The 25,052-nt window shown below is 38.0% G+C and overlaps 1 protein-coding gene across 3 annotated transcripts in view; it reads right to left on the reverse strand.

Moving 5' to 3' along the window:
• CDKAL1 (CDK5 regulatory subunit associated protein 1 like 1) overlaps nucleotides 1-25,052 on the reverse strand; it is a 704,761-nt gene that overhangs the window by 226,010 nt on the left and 453,699 nt on the right. For all 3 annotated transcript variants that reach the window (XM_053601908.1, XM_053601906.1, XM_053601907.1), the window contains one exon: nucleotides 15,391-15,536. In XM_053601908.1, the coding sequence (XP_053457883.1) occupies nucleotides 15,391-15,536 (146 nt within the window). The remainder of the gene's footprint in view (nucleotides 1-15,390; nucleotides 15,537-25,052) is intronic.

The raw sequence follows: 25,052 nt of genomic DNA on the forward strand, positions 1-25,052 counted from the left end.
AAGACATGAAACTATAAAAATATCAGAGGAGAGTGCAGGGAAAACCCTTGAAGAAATTGGTCTGGGTGAGTATTTTATGAGAAGGACCCCCAGCCCGGGCAATTGAAGCAGCTTCAAAAATACACTACTGGGACTTGATCAAACTAAAAAGCTTCTGCACAGCCAAGAGCACAGTAAGTAAAGCAAGCAAACAGCCCTCAGAATGGGAGAAGATATTTGCAGGTTATGTCTCCAACAAAGGTTTAATAACCAGAATCCACAGAGAACTCAAACGCATTAGCAAGAATAGAACAAGGGATCCCATCGCAGGCTGGGCAAGGATTTGAAGAGAAACTTCTCTGAAGAAGACAGGCGTGCGTCCTTCAGACATATGAAAAAATGCTCATCATCTTTAAACATCAGAGAAATGCAAATCAAAACTACTTTGAGATATCGTGTAACTCCAGTGAGACTAGCCTATATCACAAATTCCCAAGATCAGAGGTGTTGGCGTGGATGTGGAGAAAAGGGAACACTTTTGCACTGTTGGTGGGAATGCAAATTAATACATTCCTTTTGGAAAGAGATATGGAGAACACTTAGAGATCTAAAAATAGATCTGCCATTCAATCCTGTAATCCCTCTGCTGGGCATATACCCAGAAGACCAAAAATCACATCCTAACAAAGATATTTGTACCAGAATGTTTATTGTAGCCCTATTCATAGTTGCTAAGTCATGGAAAAAGCCCAAGTGCCCACTGATCCAAGAATGGATTAATAAATTGTGGTATATGTACACCATGGAATATTAAGCAGCCTTAAAGAAAGATGGAGACTTTACCTCTTTCATGTTTACATGGATGGAACTGGAACATATTCTTCTTAGTAAAGTATCTCAAGAATGGAAGAAAAAGTATCCAATGTACTCAGCCCTACTATGAAACTAATTTAGGGTTTTCACATGAAAGCTATAACCCAGTTACAACCTAAGAATAGGGGGAAGGGGGAAGGGGAGGGGAGGGAGGGGGGAGGTGGGTAGAGAGAAGGGGTTTGGTGGGATTACACCAGCGGGGCATCTTAAAAGGGTATATGTGAAACTTGGTAAATGTGGAATGTAAGTGTCTTGGCATAGTAACTGAGAGAATGCCAGGAAGGCTATGTTAACCAATGTGATGAAAGTGTGTCAAACGCTCTGTGAGGCTAGTGAATGATGCCCTATGATCATATCAATGTACACAGCTATGATTTTTTTTTTAATAAAAAAAAATTTTTTTTAAATAAATAAATTTCATATACCTAATCATGGCCTAAACCATGATTTATGTTACATAGTCTAATTTAGACTAATATTACGTAGTCTAATATTTATGTTACGTAGTCTCTGTTTTTTAATGCAAAACAAAATTCCTCTAGGAACTCTAATTCTATCCATAACACCTGACATGGTGGTGGAACGAAGACCACAAGGGATCTTAGTTAGAGGAAAAATGCAATACATTTAATACATTTGCAGTGCTGTTAACAAATGGGCACCTGTAGAAATAACTTCTCTTAAAAACAAGACAGAGAGAAAGAGAGAAAAGGAATAATAACTCGATGGCTGGGACAACAGAAATCAATTGGTTAAAAAAAATACAAATGGATAAGAGATGAGGAGTATGACAGATCACGAAGGTGGCAAGGTACATTCCTCCTTTTCACCACTAAGAGAACAAACCAATTTTATATGTGTATATTACTTCATGGGAACAACCTGTGAGGAAATGTAGAACAAGGAAAGCACAAGCACATTAAATAACAAAAAGTCATGACTAGAAACATATGAGTAAGAATGTACCCACTTGCATTTTATTCCATTTTAAGCCAATAAAGGTTTGTTCTGACCTAAAGGCGTTAATATTACCAAAATTTTAATAATACATGCAAGGGAGTAGGCAATCCTTCCATTTTATATCATAATGTAACTTCTACTACTCAGGCAGAAGCTTATTCTGATACTTAATAACAAAAGGGAATTTTATTTTTAGAAGGATATTTTCCACTAAGTGACATGAAGTAAACACACATCAGCAAAAACGGTAACACATCCACACTTCTACTTTCAAAATCAGCTTTGGTATTATCAGTTTGTTTTAGGTAAATTAGCACCCAATTAGTTCATTTTCACAGCAGCTCTTATAGCAAAACCCAGAAATGTAACCCTTTCTACAAACACCCCAGTGGGGATCAAACAGAGTCTGACTGCCTACACTTGCCTAAATTATTAAATTTATTTCCCCTGGCTTGCTATTCTTTCTAGAAAAATAATCTTGGACTCTGGTTAGCTATTAAATAAGAAGTGCTGTTCATCCACGCCTTTCTTAAGAAGTGACTATTCTGGCAATTTGTTTTGAGGCAGGTGTAAATTCATACTGTCCTTTCTGCTGGTGCACAAAGTACCACCGTGATCTACCCAAGTGAGAATGTACAGAGAAAGCAGAGCCTCCTACTTGACCCCTGCTGGCAGTTGGCTTATGGCCTCAAACACAGAGCCTGATAGGCTTGCAATTCTATATTAGCTTTTATAACACTTGGTATTATTCTTATTCATATAAATGTCAAATTCCTCTTGGTAACCTGCCCTAAAAATGTTAGTAATCTCCATTTACACCCCTTAAAACACCTCAGAAATAGAGGGATTAAACTAAATTTTATATATGATATTATAAATTAACCACTCAACAAATAGCATTAAGAACAGTTTTTGCTGCTAAACATGGGACACCAGTGCTGTGTGAAGGCTGATCATTTAATAATATAAAATAGCTTGAAAGAATATGCTGTCTTACAATAATAATACTAATAATAATGAAATCACTGTCTTTTAGTGAAGAGAGTTAGCAGAGAAGAACTGGACAAACCAGAGTTAAAGAGGCAATTGACTTCATGAGTCTCCTTTCTACAGAAAGCACAAATTATTTAAAAGGTAAAAAAAAATAAGAAGCCCATTAACAAGGCTGTTTATAAGAGAACAAATTGGACAATGAAATAATTTTTTTCAGAAAAAAACTCAGAAAGAATAATGTGTTTGGCCAATTACAGTCACTGAATCACAATAAATTAGGAAAAAGTATATGAAAAAGAGTCATTATTAGATAGTTGAATTAAAACAGTATTTTCTAAAAGAAATTAAGAGTTTGGTCTTACATGGTTATACTAAAAGCAATTGCTCTAAGTAATAATTAAGGGAAAATAAATCTGTTTACTCCTTTAAAGACTACAACAAAAAAACCTACACTGATTTCATTGATCAAAATCAGTTAAAAGGTTTACAAGGAGAAAAATGCCTTCAAGAATCTAAGATATAGACCAGGCTCATGCCTATAATCCTAGCACTCTGGGAGGCTGAGGCGGGTGGATTGCTTGAGCTCAGGAGTTCAAGACTAGCCTGAACAAGAGCAAGATGCCATCTCTACTAAAAATAGAAAAACCGAGGCAAGAGGATCGCTTGAGCCCAAGAATTGGAGGTTGCTCTGAGCTATGATGATGCCATGGCGTTCTACCCAAGGAGACAGGGGTTGAGACTCAAAAAAAAAAAAAAAAAGAATCTTAAGATGTGTAAGATAAATACAAGCAAAATCAGATCATATAAATAACCCTACACAAATTACAGAAAAGACTGGGTTGGCAACACGTTAAAGGAAAAATTGATTTTCTCTTCTGTTTTAACGTGAAACTATTTAGTAATTCAGGCAGCACGTTAATCCCAACGTACTGGGTGCCTTAAACTGGAAATGGTCACAGAAGGACCATATAAAGATTGCAGCTATTTTTAGTCTAGATGGAAGTAGTGGGTGGAAAGATAAGCCCTAGCTGGTAGAGAACCCAGGAGCGGCTCACAGTGAGGCTGAGACAGCTGCTACTTACATACTACAAAAAGGAAACCTAGGCCAGGAGAAAACTGAGATGACAATGATTCCTCATTGATTCCTGCTTGATATTAGGGGGGGAAATCCCTAGGAGTTAAATTTCTTTAAGTTTTACATTAATTTGTCACTTAAACAACTGAGAATCAGCCAGAATGCTGTTTAATTTGTGAGGTTTAGTTAGATATATATACTTTTTTAAAAGTGAAACTTTCATCAACTTAGAACAAAAACCAAATACGGATTGTGTCATGTGCAAAAAACCAGGTCTGATGCTTAAAAGAAAATAACTAGATTACTTAGAAAATAATTTAGAAGTATGATTATAAATTCAGTTCTTTTGAGGGTAAGTCATTAAACTGTACCATGAGAACTGTTAAAAAGTCCATGTTGTGGCAGAGAGTTTTGGTAGTTCCTCCATATCCACTCCTTTCATCTTCTGTAGATATATTCTGAGCTAGACATGTGGATGCCTAGAGGAAATGTTATATATTTCCCGGTTTCCCCTGCAGCTAGGGATGAACATGTTCTAATTCATGAGATATAAGTTAAAGTGTCATGTACAATTTGCAAGATACAATTTGCAAGTAACCTTTAAGGTAGGGAGGGATACATCTTTAATTCTTTCTCCTTGCTAGCTGGAAGGCAGACTTGATGGACAGATTTTAAGCAGTCATCATGGACCATGAGGTAGAAACTCCTGCTAAGAATAGCTGAGTAGGAAGACAGAATTCTGAGGGCTTGATATTTTAAACTATCCCACAAGATTGTTACCTCCTATGGTTTTGCTGTTGTGTTCTGTTTGTTTTTTAATGAGAGAAAGTAATATGTGTATTTTGTGTGTGTGCGTTTGAGACACTATTCTGTTTTCAGTCATTCACAGCTTATAGCAATCCAATCTAAAATGAGATACTTTATGTTATACAACCTAAAAATGTGGTATCAATTTAGTTGGACAGCAGGTAACAAGGACTCATATTGGAGGCTGGAAAGGTATTATGATTAATGTTACATATTGGCAAAACGTTTGGTTAAATTGTCCACTGCTGAACCTCAGAATATAGACCAAGTGTTAACTAGGTCTATATCTGTAAAAGTGTTACAAACAATTCAGAATGTTAAATATAGCTGGCTCCATCTTCCTGCTCTTAGGAACAAAAAACTTGAAGACAATAGTTAGCTAGCTGCAAGCTGAGATTTAAAACAAAACAAAACAAAAAACCTCTCTCTATTTGAATTACGATCAAATTTTATGAAGAGTCCTGTGACTTTGAGGTTTGCATGTCTGAAAAAGCAAAACAATTACAAACATTGGCTACAATGCCGTACACCCCAGAAGACTGGTTGCTCCTCCCATGCTGCAGGGTTTCCTGGCAGAGAAGGGACTACGAGTGCTTCACGTGGCCTCAAGGAGTCAACAGTAAGTCCACAGGACAGGGGCAGACACAGAAGACAAAGGCCAATAAATAAAAGGCAGAGTCTTCAGGTTCAAACCATGTCTAGACAAGACCGTTGGCTACACTTGTTTATGGAACTGATAAGCAACAGAATAGATGCCTACTAAGTTTGTAAGAAAAGTGGACCCCCAAGATGTGGGATGGTCTGTATCGCCTGCTGCTGCACAACTCTTAAAGCAATTTCCAGGGCTCAAATCAGTATTAGAAGGAATTATATAACCCACTCAGAAGCACATACTTCTCAGTACCTAGTGGATACCTAGTATCTACTTTAGATATGGCCACAGAGGACGAACAACACGGGACAAAAGACTAAGGAGTATTTCCCGCACAGCAAAACCAGGGTCTACCAGATGAGGTATTAAAGAATGTCCTTCAGTGCTAGGGCAGAAAGTCTTCACAACTCCTACCAAGCAGCATTTTAAAATTCCTGTTGAAAGCTGATGTGCGTTTCATATTCTCTCATTTTTCAAATGGAAGTTTTAGATAATTGTTTCTATTCCATTTTGTATTGGGAAGATTGGGTTGCTTTTTAGTTTAGATCCATTAGCTCATAGAAGCCAGATCTGGACTTCCTGAAAAGGGCAGAGCACGACCCAGGGATCACGGACGCCCAAGAGGACTGTGTAACTGAGGGAACTGGGGTTATCTCACTTAGACAGAGGGCAAAATCTCTATGCAGCAAGGAAAGTGGCCAAACGGGGGAGACCGTGACAAAGAGTACTACTTGCTCCCTAATATGTCACCTCCCCTTCCAAGACAGGCTAGATTTCAGAGGGGCCTAACGCAACTCAAACTAAAGACTATATTTCATAGCCTCTCCTACAGGTAAGTGTGGTCCTAAGACTAGGTTCTGACAATTGATATAATCAAAATTGACATCTGTGACTTTCTGAAAGCATTAAAAGGGAAAGAACACACACCCCTGCCTTTCTGCTGTCTAAAATGTAGATCTGATGGCTAGAGATTAAGTAGCCATCTTGAACCTTGAAAGTTCTATCCAAAGTTCTGTCCTAGGACTGGGCACTGTGGCTCACACCTGTAATCCCAGCACTCTGAGAGGCCACAGCAAGCGGACTGCCTGAGCTCAGGAGTTTGAGACCAGCCTGAGCAAGAGGGAGACTCTGTCTACTAAAAATGGAAAAACTAGCTGGGCGTTGTAGTGGGCGCCTGTAGTCCCAGGTACTTGGGCAGGCTGAGGCAAGAGGATTGCTTGAGCCCATGAGTTTGAGGTTGCTGTGAGCTATGATGTCCTAACACTCTACTCAGGGCAATAGAGTGAGGCTCTATCTAAAAAGGAAAAAAAGTTCTATCTTGCTACTCTGACATGCTAGAGACTTAGAGAGTCCCACTGCTAACTCTGAACTTCATTTTCTTGATAGAAAAGTAAGCTTTTGTTTTCTTTTTGCCATAACTTTTTTATTACTTGCAGACAAATCAAACTCTAACTTTTATTTATATATAAATAAATACATCTGCACACACGTGCGTATGTGTGTATATCATACAGGGTGTCCATGAAGTTCATATTGACTATTTTAAATTGCACATGAACTTCATGGACATCCTGTAGAATCTACTAATAGTTAAAGCCTTTCCCTAAACTGATAGATTGAATTATATGAGAAACATAATTAAACCTATGTGAGAACTGTAATTCAGTGTTTTCTTTGTTAGCCATAGAAAGCCTATAATAAACATTCGTGCCCTCCCCCATAACAGATTTAAAACTGGGGTTTTATCATGCTTACCAAACCTTTTGGCTCCAGGAATTTACACAATATTAATCATGATTTAGGAATATCAGTCCCTAGAAGACAGTTTTACTACTGTCAATATTCTATACCTAACAAGTGCCTAACATATATTCTATAAGAAAAAATGCAAAACTTAGGCTCTTTGAAATTAATGTTAATTCAGTGTTTTGTTTTGTTTGTTTTGGTCTTCTAGAATTTAAATTGGCCAGCTCTTAATAATCTGAGATTCAGTGTTTGAAAACAATTCTGGGTTCTATCACCCAGTCTTTTCTCCCACTGTCTGCTGCTGACTTAATTATGGTCCCTTTCGGATCTTACTGCCAAGTCTAGCAGAACATTAAAAAGTTACATGCCCTGTACAGGCTCCCTTGACTTCTTCCTGGGTTTCAGCAGGAACATGAAGTTCTAGAGTAGGCCATTTAAATAATGAGGACTCGGTAAATGTGTACTGAGAACGATGATAAGGATGAGTATGAGGAGGCAACAGTGGCCAGTAATTGACTCTTTCTCCTTGTGCCCACAGCAAGATGTGAAACGGATCGGTGGTTAGGAATATCAGGTGTTCACGGGCAGGAGCTGAGCGAGGTATTTAACACGTGGCTCCAAGAAAGCAGGATAAGGAGGAGGAAGAAATGAGGACTTAAAGTTTTCCAAACATAGCAGACTGTAAAGCAGGCGTCCTCAAACTTTTAAAACAGGGGGCCAATTCACCGTCCCTCAGACCGTTGGAGGGCCGGACTATAGTTAAAAAAAAAACTATGAACAAATTCCTATGCACACTGCACATATCTTATTTTGAAGTAATAAACAAAACGGGAACAAATACAATCACAGGGCCTCATGTGGCCTGCGGGCCGCAGTTTGAGGACCCCTGCTGCAAAGGATAATAGCTCTGTCATCTGCAATAACCATTGGCACAGCATTTTATTTTAAAACATGTACTTATACATATTTTGATTAAGGAACTATAAATATAGTTATAAAGGCATTAAAACACTCATTACTTCTATTTGCAGTTTTTCTCCTTATGGTCACATCCAAACACAGCTTCTTTAAAACATTTAAAAAAAAAAAAAACTGATAGGGGGTGGCACCTGTGGCTCAAAGGTGTAGGGTGCCAGCCCCATATGCCGGAGGTGGCAGGTTCAAACCCAGCCCCAGCCAAAAACTGCAAAAAAAAAAAAAAGAAAATACTGATATGTAAGAATTATACGTATTTATGGGGGTGTATGTGATATTTTGAAACATGCATATAATGTATTATGATCAAATCAGGGTATTAATCTATCACCTCAAACATTTATCATTTCTTTGCATTAGGAACACTTCAAATCTTCTGTAGCATATACAAAATAGAGATGTGGGGGTGTCCGAGAGGAAAAACCTGAGCACCGTGCTAGGAACTGGGAATGCAGCAGTTAAGAGGGGACTATGAAGTCATCTGACTTCAGACATTAGCACACATCAGTAACTTCTGAACATTCACTGTATTTGGAAAAGAAAGTAATCTAACAAAAACTTTTTTTCATATTCCCCACAACACTTACCTCAGAGCTTGCTTGTAAGAGCCAACTCCCATTGACATTTATTACTTGCCTTTTCCTAAAACCATATCATCCCTTGGCTTCTGGGGCAGAAGCTCCTCCTGAGTCTCTTCCTATGCTGGTCTGACACCCTCTTCAATCTGTCACAGAATCCTTTGTCCTTTCCATCACTTAAATACTGGTGTTCCCCAGCTTTCTGTTCCAATTTTTCCATTTTCCCTCTTCTGATGATCTCATCACTCATAGCGTCCTTACTACTCAAATACTGATACTAAATCTCTTCTCTCTTTCTCTCCTTTCCTTTCTCTTTCTTCTTTCATATCTTTTCCTCTTTCTTTACCCTCCCTCCCTCCTTCCCTATTTCTGTTTCATTCTTTCTTTCCTTCCCTTTCTTTCCCTTTTTATTCTTTTTCTTTATTCCCTTCCTTCCTTGCTTCTTTTCTTTCTTTCTTTCTTTTTTTTTTAAGAGACAGGGTCTCACTCTGTTGCTCAGGTTAAAGTGCAATGGCATGATCATAGCTCACTGCAACCTCCAACTCCTGGGCTCAAGTGATCCTCCTGCCTCAGTCTCCCAAGTAGCTGAGATTTACACGCACATGCCACCCAGCCCAGTTCACTTTTAAATTTTTTGTGGAGACACAGTTTCACAATGTTGCCCAGGTTGGTCTTGAAACTCCTGGGCTCAAGTGATCATTCTACTCGGCCTCCCAAAGTGCTGGGATTACTGGCATGAGCAGTTGCATCCAGCCAGGATTTTCACTAAGGTTCTATGGCCAGCTGTATGACCCAGGGCAAATTACCTAACATCTTTGGGCACTGAGGATTAAATAAGCCAAGATATGCAGTGTTTTTAGAGTAGTGCTTGGTACAAAATAGTGAAAAATATTAAATAATAATTTTCTTATTATATTATTATTGCTATTATTATTACATTTATTACAGTTCTAGGCATATAACTGATAACAAAAAGAATGAATCATTTAATTAATGTGTATTATTGGAACCAGTAAAAAGAATCAGAGAAAAAAACTGAGGATCTAGCCCTATTACGTCTTAATTTCTTTGTGGGCTTTCAACAAGTATTTTTAACCATTCTGAGCCCTGACATTCATTTTATGAAATGCAAGTTAAAAATATTCTTGTACCTACTTGACTAAGTTTGTGTAACATCATCGTAAGACAATAAGCAAGCTCTGTGGAATAGGAAAAGCACTCTTTTAATAAAAGGAAAAACAGTGGTAGCATACTCCTTCATAATGGTGATCTGGCCATTATTTTATGATACAACACTCAGGCAGGAACAATGCACAAAGGATGAAGGGAAAATGGTTTCTGAAAGGAATAATACAATCATTGATAAAAGAAGGATATAAAGTAGAGTTTAGGAATGTTGAGATGCCTTTCTTAACAAGGCCAGAAGGAAAATGGAAAACTAAATTGATGGAAAATATAGTTGACTTCAACCAATGAATCAAATTTGAGTTAGTCACCAAGTCATATGGTATTTAGTATATGATGCCACAATCAATTCAAAATGTAATCTTCTAAATATAAAATCAAGTTGAAAAAGAAAGTATGTTTTCCTGCTATATAACTGTTCCAATGACAGATATATTTATTCTCTTGAAAAGTTCTAAAAGTAGCAATGGGAAGATGGGAAAAGAACTTCACTACTCCAGAAGGAAACTTGACAAAAGATAAAACAGTGAACAAGATCTTAGGGACGCCCAGAAAAACAATCCAGTTTAAGATATTAGAAATGATGAAATAAAGCCAGAAAACATTTTTAAGGGAAGTATTTTGCCTAAATCATTTTGGAAGTGGCTATTTGGTGAACAGAAACACATCTGGGAATGCATCTGGAAGAAAACATAATTACCTAATCCTTGCTGAATCATTTCTGGGTCTTTCTGGCTGTTACGATTTCTTTTTGCAATTCTGACAAATATTCTGCTATGTTTTCAAGCAGTAGGAACAGAACTAGATGAATACAAAACAATAGAGTACAAATTAAACATAACTTATCTTTTATAAGGTTGTGTTCCAATAAGGACACGTGGACTAATGGGAGAGAAAAATAACTCAGGATGTTATAAATTAGCACCATTTGTTTGAAGACGGACTGGAAAAGTAGATCATAGGATAGGCTGGACAATATGAGTTAATTCAGTGACTTATAGAAGTCTTCCTAAAGTGATACTGGATTAGTGCTCCTGTGCCCCTGTGAATGAGTGTGAGTGCACAGTGGATTGACTGGATGATGAAACTCTCTGCAAGGCTGTCACTTCTCCTCTAGTTTGTCTCCCCCTGCCCCCCAAAAGACTCCCTCTTCCCCCTGGATGCTCATTGCTTTTTATTTGCTCTTTCACTGGGCAATCCCTGGGTATAACAAACTGAAGGGGATAGGAACGACTCTCACAGGCTAAAATATGTGAACCCTGAAGTACACAGTACATTAACCAATGATAATGGAAAATCCTGAGATCACACGAGTAAAAATCAACACAAAAATGCTACACGAAGATGAAGCTTCCTTTAGAGCAATGCAACTTGCAGGCAAACAGTTAAAAATTCATTTAAAGTGTATTTAGAGAGTTGAGGAAGGTGGAGATGTTAACTAGTTAAGGTCTAGTTAACATAAGTCAAAGCCACTGAACTTCTAATAAAATGATTTACCTAAACAGATAGACCTTTTAATATATAAAGTGTTTCATTTCTTAGAATATATCTATCAATAGGACATTTTTGTATGTTTCCTTCACACTTTAATGTGTGAATTTGAGGATTCAGATTCTTTTACTTAGCATTAAAACATATGCTTAAGGACTCTGCATGCTGCTCCTTTTTGATGTACATTATTATATGGTTTATGTTGGAGAATGACTGTAAATTCATGGCTGCTCAAATAAGAGGGGGCCCAACTAAAGTCGGAGTCCAAGGCCTCAATCCTAGTTATATCGTCCCTAACACAACAACACATGAGATCTTTTAATTGGGAAGTAACTTACCCAAAATTTAAAAAAATTTTTTTTTTCCAGTTTTTATGCTTTTTTTCAATCTAGCAATAGGTTAAAAAGATAACAGAGGTATCAGTTATATGATAATAAAAGTAGTAAAATTTATAAGGTACTTATTTAAGAATGTAAACTAGATTCTTTCTAAAAGCAGACTTGTACCACTAGCTTTCTTCCATGTAGTTTTCTTCCCACAATCCTATAAATCCCATCATACACTTCGAAAAAATCACTTCACCATTTAAATAAAAGTATCAAATTACTTTGTTAATGTTCAACTGGATTAATAAATCAGAATAGAATAATGGAAGTCATATGATTGTTCATGACCAGCTGTTTTAAATTAGAATATTAAGTAATTTACACACTCCTCTTTGCAAAGGTTGCATGATTCAATAAATTCCCATATGCCTCAACATGTGCTAACATTACTAGGTTATCTTCCATCCAGCTGCTGCTGTGTTACTAGCTGCCAACTTCCGAACAACTGAAAAGAATAATGAATCAGCTTCAACTTGGCTCATATGTAAACTTACATTGCTCCCAGCTAAAACGTGGGCCATTTTTAACTGTAAAGAAAATTAATTAAAGAGATTTCACCTCCACTGTTTGAGAAACATGGCTCCACAAATACCACCGAATTAGAAGTTGAAAAGCCCGCAAGATTCAGGTAAACTCCCATAGTTTGGATTTCAGTCTTAAACGCTGAGGCTGAAGCAAAGATTGGATTTTATTTTTAGGAACCAGACCAGCAATGCCTTGCCTTTTAATTCATAATGTGAATATTTGAAAAGGCTCACACTACTAGAGACAGAAAAAAAGAGAGAGAGAGAGAGAAGCTCTCATTTGTCAAAGGCTCATTACAAAAAATGCTTCAAAGACTTCAGGGGAAACAAGATGCAGATGAAAGGGACCACACTCAGGATTGAAAAAGCAAAGAGAAGAAGAAAACACCAAACGTACCATCAGGGCGACATGACAGCCTTAGGCCCTCGAAGAATGGAGATGCACTGAACTTTCATAGAGCCTAGACCAAAACATCAGTGTTACACTGGTTATCCAGACTGGTTCTATGGAAAGCCCTGAAACTGCTGTTTCCAAAATAAACACTCATCTGTTTCACATAAAGCTATGCTAGTTTTTATGGGGAAAAGTAAGCCAAATATAGGAAAAGTTTGCTTAAAATATTTGTTATTTTTAAACGTCCTAATAGTTGAGAATTACTGCCTGGACAGACTTACCTAGGAGGATAGGAAAACCCCTTTCCACCATAGGGCAAAGCCGTATTGCACTGTCCTCACAGGAGGAAGGCTGTACTGTTCTTCACAAGCAACATTTCTGGATGAAATACAGAATTTTATGGTTCTGATGAACTATTTAAAACGAGGCAAAAATCACTTTATTAGCAGTGATAATTGAGTTCTTATTTTCTTAAAATAAGGTACCTGAAATTTTTTCAGTCATCTGCCTGATAGAACAGGTCTATCACACCAGCTGCCTGCTACAGTTTTCTTTTGTATCTTGCTTGTAATCTAAATTTGAAATTATATACCAGGTTGCTTCCGCTTTCCCTGCATATACAAAATACAGTGCCATCTCTTGAAGATGCAAAGTGGCTAGACTCATATTCCACAATTCTAGTGATTCGCAGCACTTGAAATGGCATCTGTGGATGGATGGGTGTGAGGTGGGAATGTCTTCTCCAAGCAGCTCCAACATCCTCTCCAGCGATCTCTGATAGTCCTGTTGCTGAAAATACTGGATATCCCTCAGCAAAGTTTTGGGCGCTAGGATCCTCCACTTAGCTGAATATACGTACTTCTAGAAAAGCCACCTGGATGCTTCACAGTAACTCATAATCCAAAGAAAGGACCCTGACTTTAGCCCATGAATAAAGGAAAGAGACTATTTTCTGATATCTTACAGTGATCATCTTTTAACCTCTGCATAGCTCAGTGGGGCTGTTGAAACGATTCAAGATGCAACTGATTTAACAAGTTCATCTTCAGAGCAACATTGAAGGCTAAAACTTGTTGTGAAACTGTTGGCCAGTTAAGCGGCCACAGTAATTTCCCAAACAAATGAGTCAGCACTCACTCAAATGGATATAAAAGAGAGGTGCTGACTCCCGAACTCATTTAATCACATTAATGCAAAAACGATTTGGAAAGTGTTCTAGTCTATTCCACACAATGGGCTGCACGTCTATACTTGGCAACATCGTGCGTAACAATATGAAGTGTGTGTATTATTTGCTACTAATTTAATAAGCAAAGAGGCAAGAAATTTCACGGGTGCAACAATTTATTAGCAATTTTGAAAATATTCCATTAAGCAGCACAAGCATGCTCAAAGGAACTCTCCTTTCTCACTTGCAATAAGTTAGAATAAATGCAAGGAAGGGATGAGAGCCAACAACAGACATCCAACAGAAAGCTTTACTCTTTAGCCTTGCCCAGTTATGAAGATAGTAGCAATGGCAGAGATCAGTTATTATTGTTTTCTACTTTGAAGGCTGTATGTACCTAATAAACATAATTATAAAATATGGGAATCAAAACCCCTTCTAGTCACTGATTTGCACATTTGACAGATCAGCCACATTTGTTTGAATGCACATTACGTGGCTCTGTTCCCAGTGGTTAGGATAATCAAGAAATACCTAAAGGTAAAGAAAAGGCAAACAGACAGATAGATAAAAGAACGATGCAGAAAGCAGGAAGAAGTGAAGAAAAAGATTTTAAAACAATCATATGCAGTCAGGATAAATGGTTAATTAAAGGTGGAAAAAATAATTGCTCACAATTTGTATAAAGCAATCATATCCGTGTAGTACTTCAAAATAGTACAAAGTACTTAATTATAAGCAAGATGGAAAAAAGTTGTGTCTTAATTAAGAAAAACAAGAGAGGAAAAATTATGGAAAAAATTTATGGAAAGTAGGAAGACCCAGGCCACAAGTATGCTCAGATAAATGATAACATCCCTAGAGGGAAGAACAGTGCCCTGGACTTGAGAAGGCTTCCTATGACCTTGGCCACCACTTCTATTTCCTGCCTTGCATAACCACAGAAGGCATTCAGTGTTTGGTGATGATGAGAAATAGGATTTTGAAGAACATAATTATGGGTTGCAAGTGTTTTCTGTGGAAACAAAATCATCATTCATGTCTGAGATTGTGTAAATATGCCTTAATTTTGGTCAATAGCAATTTGAACTTTAAAAAACAGAATCCTCAGACCTCCTTATAAATTACAATTCTTCAAGCAAACTTACAGAGATGAGTACATAAAAGCAAAAGATATTACAGATACCCATTTAAAAAATGCTATTTAGTAGAAAACTATCTATTTTGTAGTGACACGACTTAGTCTACCTCTATGTCAAATCTAGCTCACAACTTCAAAAAGCCGCATTAAAGGAGATTTAAACAGATGAGGCAGTTTTCATCTACCAGGTCAGGTACAAAAATAATCACAATTCACATTACCTTAAAAAGACTGGCAATCTTACACAAATTAATGGTGTGTCATGTACAGACGGAAGGGATATAAACTGAGCAGAAAGGAAACCCACATCAAAGGGGCCCAAGGAGACTTAAAGGCTTTGAAAGCTTCCAAAGTCTCGCCTGCGCTCTTGTACCTTTAATTGTGAGGCTGCAGTAAGTGCATTTTGTCACATGCTTTTAAAAGAAAAAAGAAAAGGTTATTTTCTAAGTACTAACAGACTTACTTCTCTTTCAGAAAGTCCACGACTCTTTTGAAGTCAGCCACGCAGTACTCTCTTCTCATGTCCATGAGTACACTGTCAGAGGCGGACTGGACTGGTATGTGCAGAAAAGCATAGACTCGGGGATGGTTAAGGATTTTTGCCATTTCCTTAAAAAAAAAAAAATGGAAGGAGAAAATGTTAATCATTTCAACAAATCGTTGAATGGTTTCCTTTAGATCAACACTCACAAGTGCAAGCAAATAAACATAGTGGTTAAAAACAGAGCAATCATCAAGGCTCTTAAAGTAAACATGGATTGGTAATATTCTGTGATGATATCTGGGAATTCAATATTACTTTCGGAGGATGTCACAGAAGAATTATTTGCTCGTGCTCACTAAATCTCCTAGAAGACGTAACAGAGATAAAGTCATATAATGCCTAAAGAGTAAAAAAGATTTTTGAGTATGTCAAAGGAACATCACTCCTAATGTACCTCAAAGTAGTTTTGTGTTCTGCCTTGTAATGTTACAAAGAGAAACAACAGGATTTAAGGGAAGCAGTTGAGATCTCAGAAGCTCAAGTACTTGAATAGAGAAGATTTCCAAATTTAGGTAAAGTCAACACATTTCTTTTTAATACTAAAAGAGAAAAACCCTCCCAACTCACCTGTTCTCTTTTCCTTATTTCAGCCACTTAACGAGCACAGACATTTTGAGTATCTACTATGCAAAAGGCACACGACCAAGCGGTTCACCATGGGCACCTACTGACAGTCATGTTTAAGATGCAAAAATGAAGAGACAAAGGGAAGAAAGGGAAGAAGAATACATCTTGCAAGACTAAAAAGAGCAAATCTGAGTGAAGCAAACTAAGAAAGAGAGTATTTTAAAATTTCTCCATATACAAAGGGGTACACCAAAGCTGTGTAACTGAACCGTGTAAGCAAGCGTTTGGAAGACTGGTTAATGTGGCCCTTCTCTCTGCTGCACGAGGACAGGTCATCAGTTTGGGAGAGAGGGAAGGAGGGAAGTGGAGCCAGGAGTGAATAAAAAAGGCAGAAAGGGGATGCTCATGAATAAACTGCACATGCCCCGTGATTTTTAGTTTTCAAAGTCATATAGTTTCAAATCTGTTATCTCATATCATCCTTCAAACAATATTTTAAAGGATCTTATAGAGTAAAAAAGCCAGCTAATTCCACAGTTACTTCTTAGTTACTTCAGGGTCAGTCGGGCGTATGGGTCAACCCAAGCTCCCTGTGTCTCCATTTCCTTTACATTGACTCCGTGAGCATTTTTACCACAGTGGAAGCCCAGAGATTCCCTGAAATCAGTCACTTGCTTAGTGCTAAGGTTTTCGTTTTTTTTTAAACACCTTTCTACTAAGAAATTCAGATTAGCGAATAAAACTAATCATAGATATCCTTTATTCACACCTCGTCTACCAAGAATTAATATATATAGTTATAAATAACTATATATATAGTTATACACAGACTACGGTATTGGCATACATTTCGAAGACTTTCTCATTCAGTAGTAAAATAACTGGAGACATCTTTAGTCTGGCTGTTAAGTCAGCAGGCTCTTACCCCTACTTAACAGTTCCTGGGTAGACAGCTGTAGAAGTCACACTTGCCATTACGTGCCCTACGGTGAAGACGCTGGTCTTCCGCTACGATCCTCTGCGTTCAGGTTTTTCACACTTCAACACCAAAATCCCCCAATAGTTTTAGTGAAATAATTGTGCAAAGATCTTTGCTTTCTTTTTTTTTTTTCTCTCTCTTTTTTTTTTTTTATTGTTGGGGATTCATTGAGGGTACAATAAGCCAGTTACACTGATTGCAATTGTTAGGTAAAGTCCCTCTTGCAATCATGTCTTGCCCCCATAAAGTGTGACACACACTAAGGCCCCACCCCCCTCCCTCCATCCCTCTTTCTGCTTCCCCCCCCATAACCTTAATTGTCATTAATTGTCCTCATATCAAGATTGAGATCTTTGCTTTCTAAAGGGTCGGGACTCACGGCCTTGGATGGCTTCTGAGATACCTATTGTAGTGAGAAGTGGCATCCTGACACCTAAAACACCTCGTGAGATGAAACTTCACTCTCAGTCTCTGGGCCTCTTGCTCATCTATAAAATGGAGGGAGTGATAATATCCACCTCATAGGGTTACTGAGTTACTTGTGAAAATAAATTAAGGTAATTCAGCACAGGCTTCTAGAGTAAGCACTCAGTATATAAATCATCTAATGTTCTTCTTCCTTGGAAAGTACTTAAAGTTCCTGGTAGCACAATTTTATACAGCTTAATGAGACCTTATCAGTAAGAGGCGAGGTCCCTAACAGCAAGTGAAGGAGAGAGAATTGTGGTACAGATCCGTATAACAAATCTTTACAAGGGACATACAAGCAAACCCCCGCCAGAAAGGAAAGCACAGTGTCTCTTGGAAACATCCAGGGTGGCCTCCTACTGTAAACAGGATACTGCACTAGATGGAAGTTTTGCCCAATCACAGTATGCCAATTTACAAATTAAAATGTTAATAGCAAACAAGTAGGATAAATGTGGTGGTTTTTCCCCTTTGGCTCTCAAAATAAACCTTCCCACTAGTAATTACTTTTCAGCTTTATACTATAGACTTTGCCACTTTATACTGCTAGGCACTAGAACACAAAATAAAAATAAACTTGCCCCTTAATTAAAGTCTCTGTTTCTGCCACTAAGAGAATCTTGATTTAACACAGATTAATGTGCCCCAGAGAGAAAAAGTATGAATTTCTGTTTGTTTTTTTCTCCTACCCGTTTTCCAACTCAGCACTCTTGGTTAAGGATAACCCCTGTTCTCTTTACCTTCCAGAAACTCCTTCCTCTTATGATTTCTCAGCAACCTGTTCCTGGTGTTACTAAAGTGTGTGTGTAGTTCTACCTGGCGATATGATAATGAATCTCTAGAGCCGAGAGCTCTACAAGGGGAAGGAATTATTTTACTCCTTTCTCTGGCTCTCTATCATAGCTAGCATTGTGCATACCACCAAATACTTAAGAATAGATATGCATTAAAATTGCGTCAACACACATGAAAAGATATTTAAATTATAACTGCTAATTGATAGTAAGACAAATTTTAGTAAATAATTGTGCAAAGATCTTTGCTTTCTAAAGGGTCAGGACTCACGGCCTTAGATGGCTTCTGACATACCTATCGTAGTGAGAAATGGCATCCTGACACCTAAAACACCTCGTGAGATGAAACTTAGTAACAGTTACTAAGTAACTAACTAAGTAATTACTTAGTAATTAGTATTAGTTCAGTTTGGCTAAACTAGGCAAACAAGCAGCAAGCAAACATGTAATGAGCCAGATGATATTTTTGAAACAAGTGAAAAATTATATGTAAATAGACAGTCATATACACAAGTTTAGGCACACCTCATTTTACTGCACTTCCCAAACACTGTGTTTTTTTATTGTACAAATTGAAGGTTTGTGTGGCTCCATACTGAGCATGTTTATAGATGAATTTTCCAATAGCACGTGCTCATTTCATATCTCTGCATCACATTTTGGTATTTCTTATGATATTTCAAACATTTTCATCATAATTATATCTTTTATGATGGTCAATGATCAGTGATCTTTGCTATTACTGTAGTAATTATGTTGGAGTGTCATGAGTCACACCCATACTAGACAGGGAACTTCATCAATAAATCATGTGTGTGTGTTGATTGTTCTACCAATCCACTGGTCTCCCATCTCAGACCCTCCTTATTCTCTAAGACACAACCATATTGATACTAGGCCAATTAGTAACCACACAATGGCCTCTCACTGTTCCAGTGGAAGGAACAATCATCTTTCACTTTAAGTCAAAAGTGAGAAATAATTAAGATTAGTGAGGAAAACATGTTGAGAGCTGAGAGCGCTGAAAGTTAGGTGCCTTGCATCAAGCAGTCAGCCAAGCTGTGAATACAAAGGAAAAATTCTTGAAGAACATTAAAAGTGCTAATGTAGTGAACACATGAATGACGAGAAAGTAAAATAGGCTTTTTGCTGATTCAAAGAAAGTTTGAGAGGTCTAGCTAGAAGATCAAACCAACAAAAGCAAAGCCTAATCCAGAGCAAGGCCCTAACTCTCTTCGATTCTGAGAAGACAAAGAAGTGAGGACACTGCAGAAGAGTCTGAAGCTACTACAGGTGCGTTCATGAGGTTTAAGGAAAGAAACCACCCCCATAACACAGAAGGGCAAGGTGAAGCAGCAACTTATACAGAAAATACAGCTGAGACAACTGATGAAGGCTGCCAACACTAAACAGATCTTCAGTGAAGATGAAGTAATCTTCTACGGGATGAGATGCCATCTAGGATTTTCATAGCTGGAGAGAAGTCGATGACTGGCTTCAAAGTTTCAAAGGATAGAATAACTCTCTTGTTAAGAGCTAATGCAGCTGGTGGACTTTAAGTTGAGGCAGTGCTGTTACTGCTCTGATAATCCTCAAGTCTTTAAGAATTATGACAAATTGTCTGTGGTCTAACAATGTACAAAGCCTAGAAGACAGCACAGCTGTTTACAGAATGGTTTACTGAATATTTTAAGCCCACTTTTGAGACCTACTGTTTGGGGTGGGAGGCGGGAAAGACTCCTTTCAAAATATTACTGCTCATTGACCCTGTACCTGGCCATCCAAGAGCTCGGATGGAGATGTACAAGGAGATTAATGTTTGCATGCCTGCTAACACAATATCCAATCTGAGATATTGTGATAAATCTTAAGATTTATCCTTAAATCTTATGATTTAAGGAATACATTCTGTGAGGCTATGTAGCACCCACAGATAGCTGGTCTTCATCGAGTAAATTGAAAATCTTCTGGAAAGGGTTTCTCACTCTAGATATCATTAAAAACATTTGTGATTCATGGAGGAGGTGAAAATAACAACATTAACAGAAGTTTGGAAGATACTGATAACAACCCTCATAGAGGACTTTGAGATGCTCAAAACCCTCAGGGGAAAAAGGAATTGCAGACATGGTAGAAATAACAAAAAAAACTAGACTTAGAAGTGGAGCCTGATGATATGGTTGAATTGCTGAAATCATGTAATTAAATGGATGAGGATTGCTTCTTATGAATAAGCAAAGAAAGTAGTTTCTTGAGCTGGAACGGACTCTTGGTGAAGATGCTGTGAATGCGGTTGAAATGACAGCTCATATTACACAAACTTAGCTGAAAAAGCAGAGCCAGTGTTTGAGAAGACTGACTCCAATTTTAGAAAGAAATACCACTCCTACACCCACCTCAACCTTCAGCAACTACCACCTTAATCAGCCTGCAGAGGCAAAACTCTCCACAAAAACCAAAAACAGCGCGGCGCCTGTGGCTCAGTGAGCAGGGCGCTGGCCCCATATGCTGAGGGTGGCGGGTTCAAATCCAGCCCCGGCCAAACTGCAACAAAAAAATAGCTGGCTATTGTGGCAGGCGCCTGTAGTCCCAGCTGCTCAGGAGGCTGAGGCAAGAGAATCGCATAAGCCCAAGAGTTAGAGGTTGCTGTGAGCCGTGTGATGCCACGGCACTCTACCCGAGGGCGGTACAGTGAGACTCTGTCTCTACAAAAAAAACAAAAAAAAACCCTAATGGCTCAGATGATCATTAGCACTTTTTAGCAATAAAGTATTTTTTTTTTTTTTTGAGACAGAGTCTCAGTATGTCGCCCTTCTTAGAGTGCTGTGGCATCACAGCTCACAGCAACCTCAAACTCTTGGGCTTAAGCGATTCTCTTGCCTCAGCCTCCCAAGTAGCTGGGACTACAGGCACTTGCCACAACACCTGGCTATTTTTTGTTGCAGCTGTCATTGTTGTCTAGCTGGCCTGGGCCAGGTTGAAACCCACCAGCCTTGGTGTATGTGGCTGGTGCTGTAACCACTGTGGTATGGGTGCTGAACCAATAAAGTATTTTTAAATGAAAGTATGTACATTTCTTAAAGGACATAATGCTATTGTACCCTTAACGGACTATAGTACATTGCCAGCATAACTTTTATATGCACTGGTAAACCAAAAAATTCTGTGATTTGCTTTATTGCAATATTTGCCATATTGTGGTGGTCTGGGCTCAAAACTGCAATTATTTCTGAGGTATGCCTGTAAAAATCAAGACACTATAAAGGGAGGCTAGCCCATCATACTGTATTTCTAAATGTATGCTGGAACTTTAGATTGGAGTCACAATACATTTTCTTATGAAAGTAATTTGTGAATGATCAGCAGGATTCCAGGTTCACCAAAGGAAAGGGAAGCACTTAGGTCAAATTGTGACTGATAGAAGGATGGCAGCCATGAGCCACCTTGTGCTGGGAGAGGCATGAGTGTGAGCAGAAGGGCAGGTGTACAAGTGGGCATATACATGTGCACACCTGATGTATGCCTAGGTGTGGGAGGGAGGGGTTGGGGTGCTCTGGTAGCAACTAATGTGGAAAGAGTATCTGTTTAATATAAAATCTTTTATAAATTAAGGATTGATGTATCAAGGCTGCTTCAAATATACATGGTGAGGGTGGCACCCATAGCTCAGTGCTTATGGAGCTGGCCACATACACCAAGGCTGGCGGGTTCAAACCCACCCCAGGGCAGCTAAACAACAATGACAACTGCAACAACAACAACAACAACAGCCGGGAGTTCTGGCAGGTGCCTATAGTACCAGCTACTCGGGAGGCTGAGACAAGAGAATCGCTTAAGCCCAAGAGTTTGAGGTTGCTGTGAGCTGTGACGCCAGAGCACTCTACAAAGGGTGACATAGTGACATTTTTTCGGTCTCAAAAAAGAAAAATATACATGGTGACATTCTTACAGATAGGGACTGGAGAACAGCTAGTCAGATCAACAAAACAGTGTTTCTGACCAGGTGCGGTGGCTCATGCCTATAATCCTAGCACTCTGGGAGGCCGACGTGGGTGGACTGCCTGAGCTCACAGGTTCATGACCAGCCTCAGCCAGAGTGAGACCTGGTGTCTAAAAATAGCCAGGTGTTGTTGCGGGCATCTGTAGTCCCAGCTACTTGGAAGGCTGAGGCAAGAGAACTGCTTGAGTCCAAGAGTTTCACAAGGGGGGGAAAGTGAGACTTTGTCTCAAAACACACATACACACACACACACACACACACACACACAAACCAACAAAAAAAACCCATTGTTTCTATCTGGTGCTATTACCTGGAGTTCTGTTCTTACAAAATTATAGTCATCTCAATGTTTGATGCTTTTTTTTTTTTAATTTCTCCTGAATTTAAAATGTAAGGAAAAAAAAACTGAATTTTAAAAATTTAATTTTTAAAAGCATTCCCAGCTATGGGTATACATATATATATATTTTAATTAGCATAAGGTATATTATACCACTTTGCACATTTATTTTATTTTATTATTTTTTTCTTTTTTATTTATTTATTTTTATTAAACCATAGCTGTGTACATTAGTATGATCGTGGGTATATTTTTAAAAGAAGTCCTAAGTTTCATTTTTATTGAAAATGAAATCAAAATTAATGATCATAGTCTACCTGATTTTGAATACATACACTATCAGCTTAAGGAAATCACTCAGTCTGTGAGCATTTATAAAGTATGTTTATACTTGCATTCCGATACATTTGCATTCACACTGATAGTTATCAGTCATAAAGCCCTCTCAGATTATAGCTTAGTGGTGAAGAATATGCATGTTTAAAATGTTAAACTTTATAGTGCTATGTTGTTTGCAACTAAGCTAAGTTACATGATGAGGCAAAAGAAAACTGAAGAAAGAGAAACCATACCATTCCCTTTTAAGCATCTTAAAAACAGCTTAATTGAGATGTAATTCACACATCATACATTTCATACATTCAAAGTATGCAATAAAATTTTTGTAGTATATTCACAGGGTTGAAAAATCACCACTACAATCTAATTTTAGATTTTCCCTCCTAAAACAAACCCTATACCCATTAGTAGTCACTTCCATTCTTTCTCATTTCATGAACACTTCGCTTAGCCCTGAACCACCACTGGTCTAGTTGCCATCAACTAAATAGAATCACATGACGCGTGGTCTTTCATGACTGTTTTTTTCGCTTATTATGTTTCCACGGGTCTTCTTTGTTGTAGCATCTAAGCATTTATTTCAATTAAACAATACAAATTTAGAATTTATTTAATACATTTCATATAAAACTATTCAGATGTTCTGAATGTTATTAGCTTCACTGAGATGATAAAGCATGTTTCACCCGTACTTATTGACTTTAACAGAAACATTCTAATGGCATTAATTTGCCAAAGATTAGCTGGTACATATAATATCCTATTAGAAAAATGTAATAGAGAAGAATGATGGGGGAAAAATAAAAATTCCTTTAAAACACTGGTTCCCTTAACATAAGAAGAACAGAGGCTACAAAAGATAATGATATTAGGTAGGATTATTGTTCCTATACTTTTTTGTTTTGTTGTGGTAAAATATGTGTAACATCAAATTTATCATTTTCACCACTTTTTTTTTTTTTTTTTAAGACAGAGTCTTACTATGTTACCCTGTGTAAAGGGCCATGGTGTCACAACTCACAGCAACCTCAAACTCTTGGGCTTAAAGGATTCTCTTGCCTACAGGTGCCCACCACAACGCCCGGCTATGTTTTTTTTTTTTTTTTTGGTTGCAGTTGTTTAGCTGGCCTGGGCTGGGTTCAAACCCGTCACCTTCAGTGTATGTGCCTATAACCACTGGGAACGGGCACTGAGCCCGTTTTCACCACTTTTAAGTGTATAATTCAGCGACGTTAGGTTTAGTCACGATGTTGTACAACATGACCCACTATCCACCTCTACAACCTTTGCATCTTCCCAAGTTTAGTGGGTTTCTCTGTACCCATTAAACTTCCCCCTCCCTGCTCCTCCAGTTTTGGTAATCACTATTCTACTTTGTATATCTATGAATTTACTCCAGGTACCTCATGTAAGTGAGATTGGACAATATTTGTTCTTTTGGCTTATTTCACTTAACATAATGTTTTCAATGTTCCTCCCCACAGTAGCAATATTATGTTATTTATTTATATCTCTTTTTCCAGGTGGTTGGTAGTTCTGCTCTCAGTGTCAGATTTCCGTTCACACTCCTTCCTCTGTCCCGCGATTACACTACACAGCCTCACCCCACCCCGGACTATCTTCCTATTTCCTTGCTCAATACCTGGCCCTAAATACTTAAACTGTAGTTGAATGTATGAAGCACTGACTGACTCTATCAACTAATCCCCATGGTTATTTTGGGGTACAGTCCTACAAAGGTTTCTAGGTAATGGTCAAGACAGCAATGCTAGTCTTCTAGCAGATCCTATTTCAGGAGTCACGTTCAACATTCAGAGTCACGCAGAGTAAGGCCAGAAACACATTTCACCCCTTAAGTCTTTAATGAAGTCCATTACTTCATTAAGGACTTTATAGCACCTATGAAGTGAATTATCAGTATTTATGCTTACTCTAGCAATTTAATAATAAATTATCATTAGCAATGTTAGAAAGTGAATGAGGGAGCAGAGAAAGGACAATTTCCAATCCTTACACCCCAAATGGGAAGGATTAGACACTGTGAAACAGATTCTAACTTACATTTAATGTATAACAATTATAACAAAATTTACT

The sequence above is a fragment of the Nycticebus coucang genome, chromosome 9 (genome assembly GCF_027406575.1).
Source record: "Nycticebus coucang isolate mNycCou1 chromosome 9, mNycCou1.pri, whole genome shotgun sequence".
Lineage (NCBI taxonomy): Eukaryota > Metazoa > Chordata > Mammalia > Primates > Lorisidae > Nycticebus > Nycticebus coucang.